We start from the raw sequence: 14,301 nt of genomic DNA, 5'->3' as shown, positions 1-14,301 counted from the left end.
TCTTAAATCTGAATTATTTTGGTCATGGCTAACAATACATCTTCACAACTAAAATGGGTTTGCGAAAGCTTGAAAGGGGATTTTTGGAAGACATTCTGAACGACCTTTTATAACGAGCGGAGATATTATGGAACGATCTATGGCACATTTTCTGACTTTTTTCAAAAGGGAGACATTTGTATTTGTCAGAATGCTCTATGGACCCCAACAGGTTACCCTCTTCCCCGTTCAAAACAAATTTATCATTTTTTGGTGCTTTGAGTTTTGCTAATATCAGCATAATTTTAGGCTATATTTTAAAGCACTGTTGAAATTCTGTCAATTTTTCTATTAATAGAAGAAAATACTAAGGAAGTGAAAATAAAAACGTATTGAAACTGTTATAATTATGTTCTATAATATTCATTATTTATTGGAAAATATGTGCACTTCCCTAAAATATATTTGCAGGCCTAATTTTTTTCAAATCCCTTAAAATAGAAAGTTAGGCAATAGTGTATTCGAAGAGTCAGAGTTGTAAAGCAATCTCAACATTTTGCTGCTTGTTGTTTGAAATATCCACCTTCTATTTTGTTATTTAATGCAATGTTACTTTCAGAACAAAATAGAATCTACCTTAACACTAAATCTGGTTGTTCTATTTATATATTGAATAAAATGGAATACTTTTATCAGAGGATTTCTGCAAGTGAATTCGATCATATATTTTATGATACTTTAAGACCGGAACGATCAGTCCAATGCTACATTACTAGTAATTGACCTTGTATGATTCTTATCCTAATATCTCACGTATAACAGTTTCCAATCGCATTCTTTTCACCATTTCTACCGTATTACAGCTGCAGTTGGGCAAATCCAGGTTTCAAAGCTAATACTAGTAATAATAATAATAAATATGTAAGAACCTCTATGAAACACCAATACTTGCATTGGCTGCTGGTTTCTATTCAAAATGAAATAACCGACATTTATAAATAAGAAAATGAAATGAAATCTTTGAGTTTTACGTCCCACGGTTATGCCGGGTAGGCTAAAGGAGACGGTGGTGATGAGTGATGAATGAAATGATGGAATGAAGAAAGTGGGAGGAAACGGGAGAACCCCGAGAAAACCCACACACACGGTGTTTGTCAACCGCAATGTTCACTTGACGGGGGCTGGGATCGAACCCGGAACCTCAAGCACCAGAGGTGAACACTCTACCACTGAGCCACCGCGGCCCCCCTTTATAAATAAGAATAAGTGTAGGATTTACTTAAGAAGAAGAAGATGGTGATTACAATGAAAAGTCCCTTTATTTTCAGGTTAAGCCATCTAGGGTCAAATAAAGAGTGCCGGGCAATTATAGAAACAGCAGTAGTACTAATAGTAATAATTAGTAGATTTCTTATAAATCCGTTATAGAGGCTAACACTCTCTAGTCCTATCAGTGCTATTAATTGACAATTTAAATTATAATTCCGTTCAACATTTTCCCTTCAATGAGCAAGTGAGTTTCGTTGTATATTGTGAAGAAAACGGTAATTTCCAAATTATGAAGTTTACTATTAAAATGAAAAGTGGTAGATTTATAACTTTCAGTTACAATAGAGGGATAAGATCAAAGATATAACTTGTTGTTAGTCGCTGAATTCGTATGAAAGCATTCTCACTACCGTATATATATATTAGAGCTTCCAGTTTTTCTATAAAGATAAGGAAAGAAATATAATGCGTTCCTATGATACTGAATCGATATAAAGAGTCTACTTCTAACTATCTATTATCATGTTTCTTCATAGCGATCAATGTAGAAACTAAAAACAAGTATTACACGTTAAGCTTGAATAGAAGGATAAAAATGAAGATGTTCTATCTTTACAATAATGAATTACGTTCTACTAGTGACAGAGGAGTTAGTATTCCTGTTAATGATTTCTTAAACACTAGAACGCCGATTTTTTTTTTTTTTTTTTATCAATATAAAAACTGACTTGCACTAAGAAGGAATTACGTTGAGAAACATAGAAAACGTTTTACGACTGTGTGACTTATTACTTTTGCTTAAGTTACAAATTTGTCAATCACCCCCGCGAAATACGCATAATAAAATACTTTATAGCAAGAATAGCAGAAAATTTAGAAAAAATAAAAAAAAACAGGGATTCGAACCAGGTTCAAAAGTATTGCAACACGACAATAAGAAACTGCTCAACACGAATGGCTACCGAAACAACTGCAGATATCTCCTTCAGTTGCTTTGATGGATAACGAACTTCTTAGCAACTCTTATTTTTCAGAATTTTTTTTTTTTTTTTTGGTCGAAAAATGTTTTCACTAATGAAGTTTCTGTATTTGCGAAGGTATTGTTTTGTTCTAAATCTATCATTGTATTAAGTAACAAAAAAATATCTGAGTATTTCAAACAGCAAAGTCTTGTTATTTTCTCCTCATTATTTTCATTACTATTACTTCAAACGTTCTCTAGCCAAACTGACAATATTAAGGGACATAGAAAAATTCAGTAAAACAATTATGTTTTGGCGAAATCTACATATCGTTTGTTAGATATGAAAAATAAAATAATATTTTAAGTCTCAACATAGGTAGTTGTGTTGTTTACCGGCTTCCTAAACAACCAGGATACAATTCATTCTTTCCTGAACGAAGTCAGTTGAGATGTAGATAATAAACTCTTAAATTCGTGCCTCCAGTTCCTTCACTGTGCACGGTATATTTTCTAGACTTGTACATCTTCTTCTAAGTGTAGCACCATAAGAAAAAATCAACGGAGTGAGATCTGGACTTCTTGCACACCATCCATCAGGCACATGTCATCCAAGCCAACGTCCAATAAACTTCTGGTTCAATTGCTCGTGAACAATTACTGCAAAATGGAGTATTGCACCATCTTCCATGAAAATAAGGTCATCGATGTTTTTCTATTCTGATATTGTACCCTTGAAGTATCTGAAGATAACGGTCGTCGTTCATGGTTTTACGCACAAGCCAACGAATCTTATTCAGCACCACTCGGTCACTTTGGGACGAGTTTGCATCCTCTTAACAGTTATTTTGGGATTATCATCATGTGACGTCCAGTAACGTTAGTTATGGGTATTGACAAAACTCAAAACGGAATATAGCCCATTAGTCACTGCATAAAATATTTGCAAGCAGTCGTGGTTAATCTTTCTGTCAGATCAGCACTTATTTCCCCAATTCCATACTTCGGTCACAGTTTTCGAATTTCAACACTTGGGGGTTTCCCATGGGCGAAAATTGAGTTTTTCACATGCAAACCCACAGTTATTGCATGCCTTGCTAACCTAATTTCACGAGATGTCTGGCGTGTTGGCTTTTTGGGCTGCAGGTAACATTTCTTGAAATCCTGTCACATTTTCTCCGACCGTGATCTGATAGGCGACCAATTCTTTTTACGTCTTTGACTTTGTCTGTGAAGTTCTTAATTGTCTGTGAACGAATTGTATCATAAGTCCCATTCGTTGTAGACCACTATCACTGCACTTCATAATGTGCAATAATCTTAACTCATTCATAAATAGATAAGCGCCTGCTTATCTATTTATGAATAAGCTAAGATTATCGTGTTTGTTTACATTGCATGTGCTGCTTCCAATAGTCAACGATTGAATTAAGCGTAACAGATAACGTGAAATTCTAATAAATACTTTACATTACGGCACTGTATTCAACATGAAATAACTAACATTATAGTTTTTATAAAGTATTAAAGACACCGAGGGGAGGGTCCAGCGGGGGGCGATCGGGCCAATTGCCCCCTTCAGAAGAGGAGACGAGTAGCAGTATTACAACCCATCGCCCCACGCAGAAGTCCGTCCTGTATCCGCCCCTGAAAACACCTAGTTACTTTCACCCACCCATTACATATAGTTTATTTTACTAATTGAAGGCTATCAACAATATTTCATAGAATACCTAGAGTAATACAGAGGTCCCACTCAAAATAAGTAATCGAATTCACGGGTTTTTCGTGGATTCACAGTTCAAAAATTTTTAATTTCATAGTCAAGAACTATAAAAATAACATTTCTGATCGCACAACGACAATAAAAACCTCCCAGTGTGCCTTCTGCTAAATTTTAAGCATTAATTTAAGAGGGTATAGGTTTGATAACGAAATTCACAATTTATTCCAGGTTTCTTCATGGTATGCGAAATATATTAGTAATTCACGGTTACACGATTTTCATGGTAGAATGGATACCCTATAATTTAATATCATATAATGTCAATCCTGGGAGAAGAAGTGAAAGACTAGGGGCCGCGGCGGTGGCTCAGTGGTTGTGCTCTCGCCGCTGGTCTAGTGACTAGCACGTGCGTCTTTGGTGTATGGGGTCTCGCGTTGGATTCCCGATGAGAGAGCCTTTGGAATTTTAACTATCTTCGATATTTTTGTGTTCGTGTCTATGTCGGTTTAGATTACTGGTAAAGCGAGCTAAACGAGTAGAGAACAGCTAAAATTAAGTAGAAACACAGTAATAAGTAATTAAGCAAGTTAATGTGGTATGTTCGGTGAATCAATTAACTTTTTTTTAAAAAAAGTGGCTCGGACTTGCGCCTTTGTTGTAGGGGGTCGCGGGTTCAATCCCAGCTGGCGCCAATTGAGCTTTGTGGTAAACAAGCACCATGTGCGTGGTTTTCTCAGGGTTCTTCCGTTTCTTCCCACTTTCTTCATTCCACCATTTTCATTCATTTCTCATCATCATTGTCTCCTTTAACCCAGCCGGCATCAACATAGGATGTAAAACTTAAAATTTTCACTTCATTTTATTTCAAGTGAAGGACTCTTCTTTATGTAATTGCGAAACTGTATTCGACATTCTTATCTATTATGATATGCAATACACTTTAATTTTATTTCTTTTTCTCTGTTTTCTTTTTCTGACTAATGTTAAATCTAAGAATACTACAAAAGCAGACGTTGAGGACCATAGTTTGAAAAACTCTTAAGGTATTAGGCTGCAGATAGCAAAATCTGTTATGTCATAGTTTTAGTGTGTTTCTATTTTTTTTTTTTTAAATCTCTGTCTATGAACCCTTGATGTACCAGCAAAATCAGGAAAACAAGAAAAAGGGAAAAGCTGACTAGAATTGGCATTTCAGTCTTTTCTTCTTTTTTTTCTTTGTTTTTAAGTGACTGAAACAGTGCTCTCTGTATGCGTGTTTCCGACTTGTATTTCCAGCGGTATTAATGCTTCGAATGACACTCCAAGTAGTGGTATGGATAGGACTTCACTTTAAACAGTGATTTGTTTTTCATATGGGCATAGAGCTTGAAAGGTACGCTGATCTCCAGTTGATCAACTTAAAAGCGTGCCCTTTTGCAAAGGCGTAGCTGCTGGTGGACAAAGTTACGATGTTACGGTGAACTAGGATTTGAGGATCATGATAATAAAAATCGAATTTTTATAAATATTTATCCAAATATCTTCAAATGGATATGAGCAATAAGTACAAGACACATCCATTAATCATGCGATTTTTTTTAACCATTAAGTAGCTTTCTGAGAATGAAATAACTGATTTAATATAAGGTCTAAACTTTTATTCGTTTGGTAATACTGAATTACTTTCCAGATAGATAGTAACAGTTATAAATAGTACATATAACTAGTTTGTACTATATTTATCAAGTTTTTTGCTGATTGAATACATGCAGATGAGGATATTGGACTTATCTCTAAAATTTTACTATTGTCTGGATTCACGATTTCCGAACTTTGTTGTGCCTTAGCTTTGTTATTTAAGGCTAATAGCAGCTACAATTTTTGAAAATGTCACGCTTTAAAGGCATCTAAAGCTGATTTTGCTGATTCCGTTTTGAAGTTCCAAAGTATTCCTTGTCAGTGCCGTGCCATGGAAAATCAGGGCTCGGGACTGGAGTACACGACGGCGCCCGCATACATATATTCCAAGTAATTTTAACTTTACTTTTTCCTTCTTTTTTCTGAATTTTGCGCCCCCTTACTTCGGCGCCCGCTGCCGTCGCCCCGCTTGCCCAACCCACGGCACGGTACTGTTCCTTGTAATTTAAAACTAAAGTTAAAATCAATGCATTTTCATACAAAAATAAAATAATGGACATAGAAGCATAAGTTCACTTAATGATTTCTTAACGATTCTTTATTAGGCTCACACTTTAAAATAAATATTAACATTTACTTACAACATCAATTTTATGTGTTTCGCAATAAATGTACTGGAATTATAATTCGAAACGGAAAGTTGATCTAAACAAACTTAGTTAGCAAATGTTAATCAGTGAGAGTTAATGTTGACAGACAAACTTAGTTAGCAAATGTTAATCAGTGAGAGTTAATGTTGACAGACCTTATTTTACAAAGAAAAAACTTACCGGAGATAAGTCAGTTTCAGATTTTCAAATCCTTCAATTGTAATGTTTTCTCCTGTAGCATCAAATCCAACAAGATCCCTTTTAGCATTAATCTCTATTTTAGGCACTACAAGTGGATTAAATTTTATAGTTCCATATTCTTTTAAGCCTGAAATGAAAATAAAATATTTAATTTTTCACAGTTATGCACCGAGGCTAATGGACATGATATGATTACACTTGCTGGGAGCTAGGATCGAAAAAGGAGATCCCACGCTGCAGATGTAAGCATTCTATTACAGCACGGCCCTTAAAATGAATTATCACAGTTTTAGAAAGCATGTATTCAGAAACACTATTTTCAAACATAATAAAACTTTCAAATGATAGTTTGCTATGAAGACATATTACTTTTTCCTTCTTTGTTTTCACTTTCCATTGGCGATAGTATGTTTCTTTTTAAATCTAATTCGAGATTCAATAGATTTACATGTTTAGAGGACCTATATGCCAAGAAAACGGTTTCCAGATATCTGTTTGTCCGTCATCTCGATCTGTGTAAACACACTTAGTGCCATAGAGTTCGATGTATTATTAGAATCAAACTTTAATTTTCTCCAGTGAAGTTTCTGATTGTATTTATATCTCACGAAAAAGTGTACTTTATTCAAGATTGAATTTAGGGAAAGAAGTGATATTTATCTCGAAAACAGTTGAAGGATTTTGTTTATTTGCATAGATCCGTATTTCATTATTATCTTTTAATATAGTGTAAGTCATTCTTCTTGCGTAAAATATCTAAAATAGGCAGTTAACTCTTATAAGATTTTCCCGGAGGATTTTTGAAACAAACGACTCAAGTGATTTTCGTTTTATATTACAAAACATTATATGGTTTTCCTTCCAGATCTACGGGCAGAGGTACGCTATAAGTTAAAATCATGCTTAATTAAAAGCTCTAATACACTATAGGTTAAAATAATGCTTAATTAAAAGTTATGATTCATTCTAGGTTAAAATCATGCTGAAATAAAAGCTCTAATTCACTGTAGGTTAAAATTATGCATAATTAAAAGCTCTAATACACTAAAGGTTAAAATAATGCTTAATTAAAAGTTATGATTCATTCTAGGTTAAAATCATGCTGAAATAAAAGCTCTAATTCACTGTAGGTTAAAATTATGCGTAATTAAAACTCTAATATACCATAGGTTAAAATCATGCTTAATTAAAAGTTCTAATACATTATATTTTAAAACCATTCTTAATTACACTACAGTTTCAAATCATTTTTAATTAAAAGCTCTAATACACAATAAGTTAAAGTCATGTTTAATTAAAAGCTCTAATATACTTGAGGTTAAAATCATCCTGAATTAAAAGCTTTAATACACTATAGGTTAAACCATTCTTAGTTAAAGGCTCTAATATGCTATAGGTTAAAATTATGTTGAATTAAAAGCTCTAATACATTAAAGGTTAAAATCATGTTTAAATAAAATGCTAATACAATATAGGTTAAACTCATGCTAAATTAGAAGCTTTAATAGACTGTAGGTTAAAATCATGCTTAATTAAAATCTCTAATAAATTATAGGTTAAAATCTTGCTAAATTAAAGTTTAAATACACTATAGGTTAAAATCATGCGTAAATAAAAGTACTAATACACTATAGGTTAAATCATATTTACTAAAATGTTCTAATGTACTATAGGTTGAGATCATACTTAAGTAAAAGCTCCAATTGTTTACATTTAACAAATTTATGTATTTATTTGTTCCTGTGTTTGTACACAAATTAACCCAAACTCCATAATATATTTACACACTTATCCACGGAATTCGTTGTACACAACATTGTTAATTTAATTTATTGAGAATCAAGCAATAACAACTAGCATCATATATTGACAAGTGTCACGCAGCGCACGTAGCGACCCCATTATCTCGATAGTTAAGAATTAGGAAATAGTATGACGCACAGACGGAAATGTATTGCTATTGAAATAAGGATAATTTTTTCATTATCAATTGTAGATTATGGCAAGATATTTCAACTGGAAAAACCGCAATTGTTTTTACTCATGCGCATAAGATTTTTTTTGGATTATTTTCTTTTTAAAGAAAAATACTTAGGTAAGTTTACATATTCCGTAAATAATAATTAGATTATCGTTACAATATGACTGTCCTCTCCGCTGTTCAAGTGACGAGCGTGTGCACCTTTGGTGTACTTCGTCCCAGGTTCGATACCCCGGTGAGAGGGCCTTTGTAAATTTAACAGTCCTCGATGTTTCTATGTTCGTGTCCCTGTTCTTAAAAAAAAGTTAATGGAAAGACAGCGAAATGAAGTAAAACAGTAGTAAACAGGGAAATTAAGCTTCTGAGGAACCTTCCTTAAATCAGTTAACTGATATATATATATATATATATATATATATATATATATATATATATATATATATATATATACAGAGTGTCTCAAAAATACCCTAATAGAATGTAATTCTGTTACCATCAGAGTTACAACAAAACGTAAAAGGGAAAACCGTCTCCAAATATGTTTTCAATCTAATGAATGGAGGCATGTTTGAAATGGGGCTTGTCATGGACGCATTATCGTAAAATAAGGTAACTTCATTCACTTATGTTGTGGGTGCAGGAAAATGGCAACGTTGCATTTTCATTGGGCGCGTAAAGAGTGTACAGCCCAAACGGCTCGTTCGATTTTTAAAAAAAATCCTTCATTCTTCATTTTAGATTGAAAACATCATATTTAGAGACGGTTTCCCCTAAATTAAACAACTGCTGGAATTGTACAACAGGGAACGCTATCTGACTGCTACATAATTCCGAAACCAACAGGAGAATCAATATTTGAGACGTTAGGATTAATATACCTACCTCCAGAAGAAAAAGATTACTGATATTATATATATATATATATATATATATATATATATATATATATATATATATATATATAGAGAGAGAGAGAGAGAGAGAGAGAGCATTGGTTATATTTCATGAAAAATACACAAATGATAGTTAACTTTTTCGGTGAGTTTTAGTTTCGGACAATTTTCAAATATTCAACTCCAGAAATTTACCTTAAATTTATTATTTTTGATAGTAAACAGCACCTTGTACAAAAATCATCTATTCAGTGACACACTTATTTAATCTAAACATCAGATGTTGATAGAAGTAAATCCTATACTTTAATGAAACACATTGTTTCCTCACATTGAAGAAGATATCTTGATAAATTGCCCTAAAAATCTTCTCAAAGAATATCATAATTTTGAACCGATAGTACATATACTATAGAGTAAAATCATACTTCTATATGATTTTCTCATATATTTTCTTCGCTGAATCCATATGGAAAATCAATTTCTGACTTTATGATACCGATAAATTACACCGCGTAATGTACTCGCAAAAGTTTTCATCTCGTCTCGTAGCAGTCCCAAGTTCGATTCCCTGTGGCGACACTCGGTTGAAGAGGTATTAAAAAACGGTTTTCCAAGCTAGCCATCGTGAGTGAAGTTTTCCTGGATTTTTCTCATTCAGACAAGACAAATGTCATGATGGTACTTATATATTGGTTCCAGTCCGCATCCTTCCTTTCCCAGTCATTCCTTCATTCCCTTTCTTCGGATAGTGTGATTGCCAAGAGACGTCATCCCTCATACATGACTGGCTAACATGCCATAGATACTAAAAGGCCAGAAATCTAATTCCTAAACAAATTATAAAATCTATGTTATGATTGTGCTCTAAGGAACTGAATATTGAAATCGAAAATTGTAGCAAATTTTCGGATAGACGATAGACGGATAAGTGTAGAAAAGAAACCTCTTTTTGGAATGCTAAATCCATTTCGTAATATTCCTTGTAGCTATTAACGTTTTTATTCCATGTATACCGACGTTAAAACCACAAATGGTAAATTTCTTCCGCTTTCGGTTTGGATAGAGGGCTTAAAAAGAGAAACAAACATATTCTTGGGGATTGAACTCATTATTAAAAAAAAAAAAAAAATCGATATCCTTCACTGTTCTTCCCTTGATACCTGCCACGAGACAGGAGACCATTTGGTCAGACGGTTGGACGAACTAACATAGACGTTTAAAAAATGTGCAAAACATACAGTAGAACCTCTATTATCCGAACCTAGATTATCCGAGAATACAAGATTGAACGTGCTCTACAGCAATTAATATAGGATCATTTAGCCACTACCTCACGCCTTTACAACTGTAAGTACAGCACTGCCCTTCATTTGACAGAAAATCTTAGCTCAAGCCCCAAATATCTGAGGTTAGTCAATTCCACATTAGCTTGAATTATCGCAGCTCTCACGTAGTTTGAAACTATAAAAATTGCACTTCGAAAAGTACAATTCAGTATTTAAGTCACTTCATTTACGGATAGGTGTTACCAACGCCTGTGTCTGCGTGTGCGTAACTTAGAAATTTGTGACTGCGGTAACACATAGACGGGTCACATTTTGTTTTTGTGTTTTCTCATATTCGCACCTGATTTTGTTATATTTAATATTATTCTTTTCCCCTTCAAATTCTAATACTTTCTGAATATTTTTATGAAATGAGTTTAGTTTACCAAAACATTTATTATATATTTTCTCTGTCAGTTCATGTGTCCGTTCGTCCGAGAAATGGAGTAATTTAAACAATTACATTGTGCATCATTATCTATTCAGGCTAGGAAAAGTTAAAAATTGTGAATCGAGTTCCATGATGAGGTGATTATTTCCGATTTTGACGTTGATTGCGAATATGGTAAGAAATAAGGAGAAACGGTTTCCTGAATCGATTAAGCGTCCCAAGAATGCATTTAATCTTCACCCTTAACTCTCTACTTAAACCGAAAATGATGGAAATCCAATGCATCTTTCGGTTTGAATATAGGTCTATCTAGAGCAAAACATATAGAATAGCGACGCCGCATTTTACGAATTCATTTACCATTCTAAGAGTAAGTATCATTTTATATTTTGTCCCTCTGTTCTAACCAGAATTTGCTGAAATTAATCACCTTGATCGCTATACAGTAAAAATGGTAATAGATAGCGAAAAACATATTTCTGCAATTCGAATCGAATCGAATTCGAATGCGTAATATATTATTGCTACAATCGAGATTTTTTGTGATAAACAATTGAATCACTGATTGGAAAAAGGGAATAAGTGCATCAGACCTAAGTTTTCAAAAACGCTAAAAAAAAACCTTCCCGAAGCGTTGTTTCTATTTCTTGCAAAAAAGTGTATAATTGATTACTTGTAGCAAAAGAACTAACAAACACTAAGACAATAAGAAGAATCTTGTATTGCACCACTGCAATTGGTTAGATAAGCTTAAAAACGGAAAAAATATTCCCTTTTTCCAATCAATTGGAGTTGGACGCAATTGTAATTGTGTGTAGGGTATGTACTGTGCAGTTTATGATAAAAAGCTATGAAAATGTACATGTTGAATGCAATGTTGTATGTTAATCTTGGATATATGTATCCGAACTATCACGAATGTTAGGCTTCTGACACTTTTATTGTCACCGTTCGTTTTCTTGTACAACATATGTTATTCGTACAGCAAGAAAAGTAATATAATAGACAGCTGAACAAAATACGTTGTCACAATAGAATGGCTTTACATAGGGTCCTATCCGTGTCCATCTTCGTCTTCTACAATTTGTTGGTCAGTGGTTTTCCATGAAGAGATCATCCTATAAAACTGTTTGTATTGGTCAGGTAGGCATTTAATGATTTGTGAAGAATCGTTCATCTTTTTCTGATTGATCGAGACCTGCCAATCGTATGCCTTTGACGTTGGCAGTGGAACGTTTGTGACATTACTTTCGAGTAATCGAAAAATATCAGTTCTTAGTCCATTGATAAACTCAGTGTCTCTATTTACTTACTTGGAATTTCACTGTTTTATCCACAACGCTACCTGAAGATTTCTTGTAAAACGGTTACCACCAATGTTCAAAATCTAAGATTTCTTCATTGACAACTTAGTAAACCTGAAATGGAGTATCAGTATTTCTTGCATTCGTAATCATGTGGTTATATTGTGCTGGTAAATAAATGATTATATCTGATTATAGCAATATTTCGGCCACATGTTAAAAACTGTGACCACTGACAGGCAAATATTGCTGCATAGTTGTGAACCGTTATGACACGGTGAGGCTGAAAAGCATTCATGTCATTGTGTGATTGCAGTTTTGGCATTGTATGATCACCACTTGTATCACTGAAAACACGTAAATCTGTAACTGATTGGGGCAAAAACTTCTCTACAGATTGTGCAATGCGAAGACAAGGCAAAGTATCGAAACGTCAGCAGAGGGCTCTAGTGGTTGTCTACTTACACACAGTCTCACAGTTGTGGTAGTATCCTATAGTGACTGGAAGAAGGAAATAAGAAACGTAGTTATTCCCTTTTTCTAATCAGCGAGAGATTTTGTCTTCTACATTGGTCATATAGAGTGGCCCAAACATTCCTATTTTCTACTCAACGATGTAACTATCTTAAATAGTCTGGTCTGTTAAGGATAGGATCGTGACAGACCGGACACAAGTATGAAACTTGGCAGACTGAAAGTACTTCGGTATTCAATTCGTTTTAGGGTCGGGTGCCAAAATTTTCTGGTCGCCATTTTGAAATATGCCGCCATATTGGATTTTATGTGACGTTTTCTTAAACTAATCTCGGTAACTAATGGTCCGATTTTGATGATTCTTTTTCTAAATTATAAGTTAAGCCCGAATGCAATCGATTATAACAGTAATGAAGACAAGGAAATATGGTAAAAACGAGAAAATTAGAAATATTTAAGATTTTATGAAACATATTTACATATGAATGAATTTTTCTCCCAAATGGCCCATTTTATGAAAGCATGTACCCTATAACGTTTGAAAGAGCATAAAAAGAGCTTTAATTTGATGTATAACACGTTAAAATGCGATGAGAAATAGTCGAAATACAAGTCTTGGAAACAAACCCAGTGCAGATAGGAAGACTGCGTAATCGGTCAACTTTGTGAAATTTAGCGGTATCTGGCAGAAATGTTTTATCATTAAATTATTTAGTTTTTATTCTTGTCGTGATTACTTAATAATAACTACGTTTAATCATTGCTTAGTATTGTTATGGGAGTTTTCATTGCAGCAGTTCTATGTAGACATGAACAGCTAGCTGTTATATATATATATATATATATATATATATATATATATATATATATATATATATATACATAATATTGGCTACTATAATGTAACTGTGAACACATTAAAAGTGTAGTGTGCCTTTTAAGTTGAAAAATATCATTCCTTGCAGTATTTGAAATTATGTGTTTATTAAGTGTTTTCTACGCGATTCGTGTTCAGAATTCCTGAGGACCTATAAAGATTTCGATAACTTAGAAGATATCTAAAAAAATTGTCACTGGAAAAGAATAATTAGTAAACACACTAATTGACAATGCAGCGAAGTGGCATAAACAATGCAGACTGAAGTTTGTTGCCTCAAAACTAAAAAGAGAAATCGCAAAAGAATAGAAAACAAAAAGTAAACAGAAATCAACAGAAAATAATGAACCAAAGCGTAAGAGGAGAAATGAAAGTAGAGGAAACGTAATTCCACCGGTTTATATTTTTTGTAATTCTGGGAAAGGGGTTAGAAGAAACTGTCACTTACATTTGACAAAAATCTTAAGGAAATGGCTTGCTAATCAGAGTATATATATATATTTCTGCTTTCTAAAATTTCCGGAGGAGACTTGGTAGCAATGGAGGCTACATACTACATACAGTGCTTATGGATGTATAAAAATAGGTACAGAAGTTGGGAAAGGGAGAACAGATCTTTAAATGAAACCGAAAGTCAAGATGATGATGTG

General features: G+C 33.6%; 1 protein-coding gene across 1 annotated transcript in view; it reads right to left on the bottom strand.

Moving 5' to 3' along the window:
- LOC145692507 (protein takeout-like) overlaps positions 1-14,301 on the bottom strand; it is a 29,206-nt gene that overhangs the window by 14,281 nt on the left and 624 nt on the right. Inside the window, exon 2 of the mRNA XM_081767814.1 lies at positions 6,383-6,530. Within this exon, the coding sequence (XP_081623940.1) occupies positions 6,383-6,530 (148 nt within the window). The remainder of the gene's footprint in view (positions 1-6,382; positions 6,531-14,301) is intronic.

The sequence above is a fragment of the Thermobia domestica genome, chromosome 8, assembly GCF_964235325.1.
Source record: "Thermobia domestica chromosome 8, izTheDome1.hap1.1, whole genome shotgun sequence".
NCBI lineage: Eukaryota > Metazoa > Arthropoda > Insecta > Zygentoma > Lepismatidae > Thermobia > Thermobia domestica.
The sequence above is the reverse complement of the archived record's forward strand: the minus strand, read 5'-3'. Positions and strand labels throughout refer to the sequence as shown.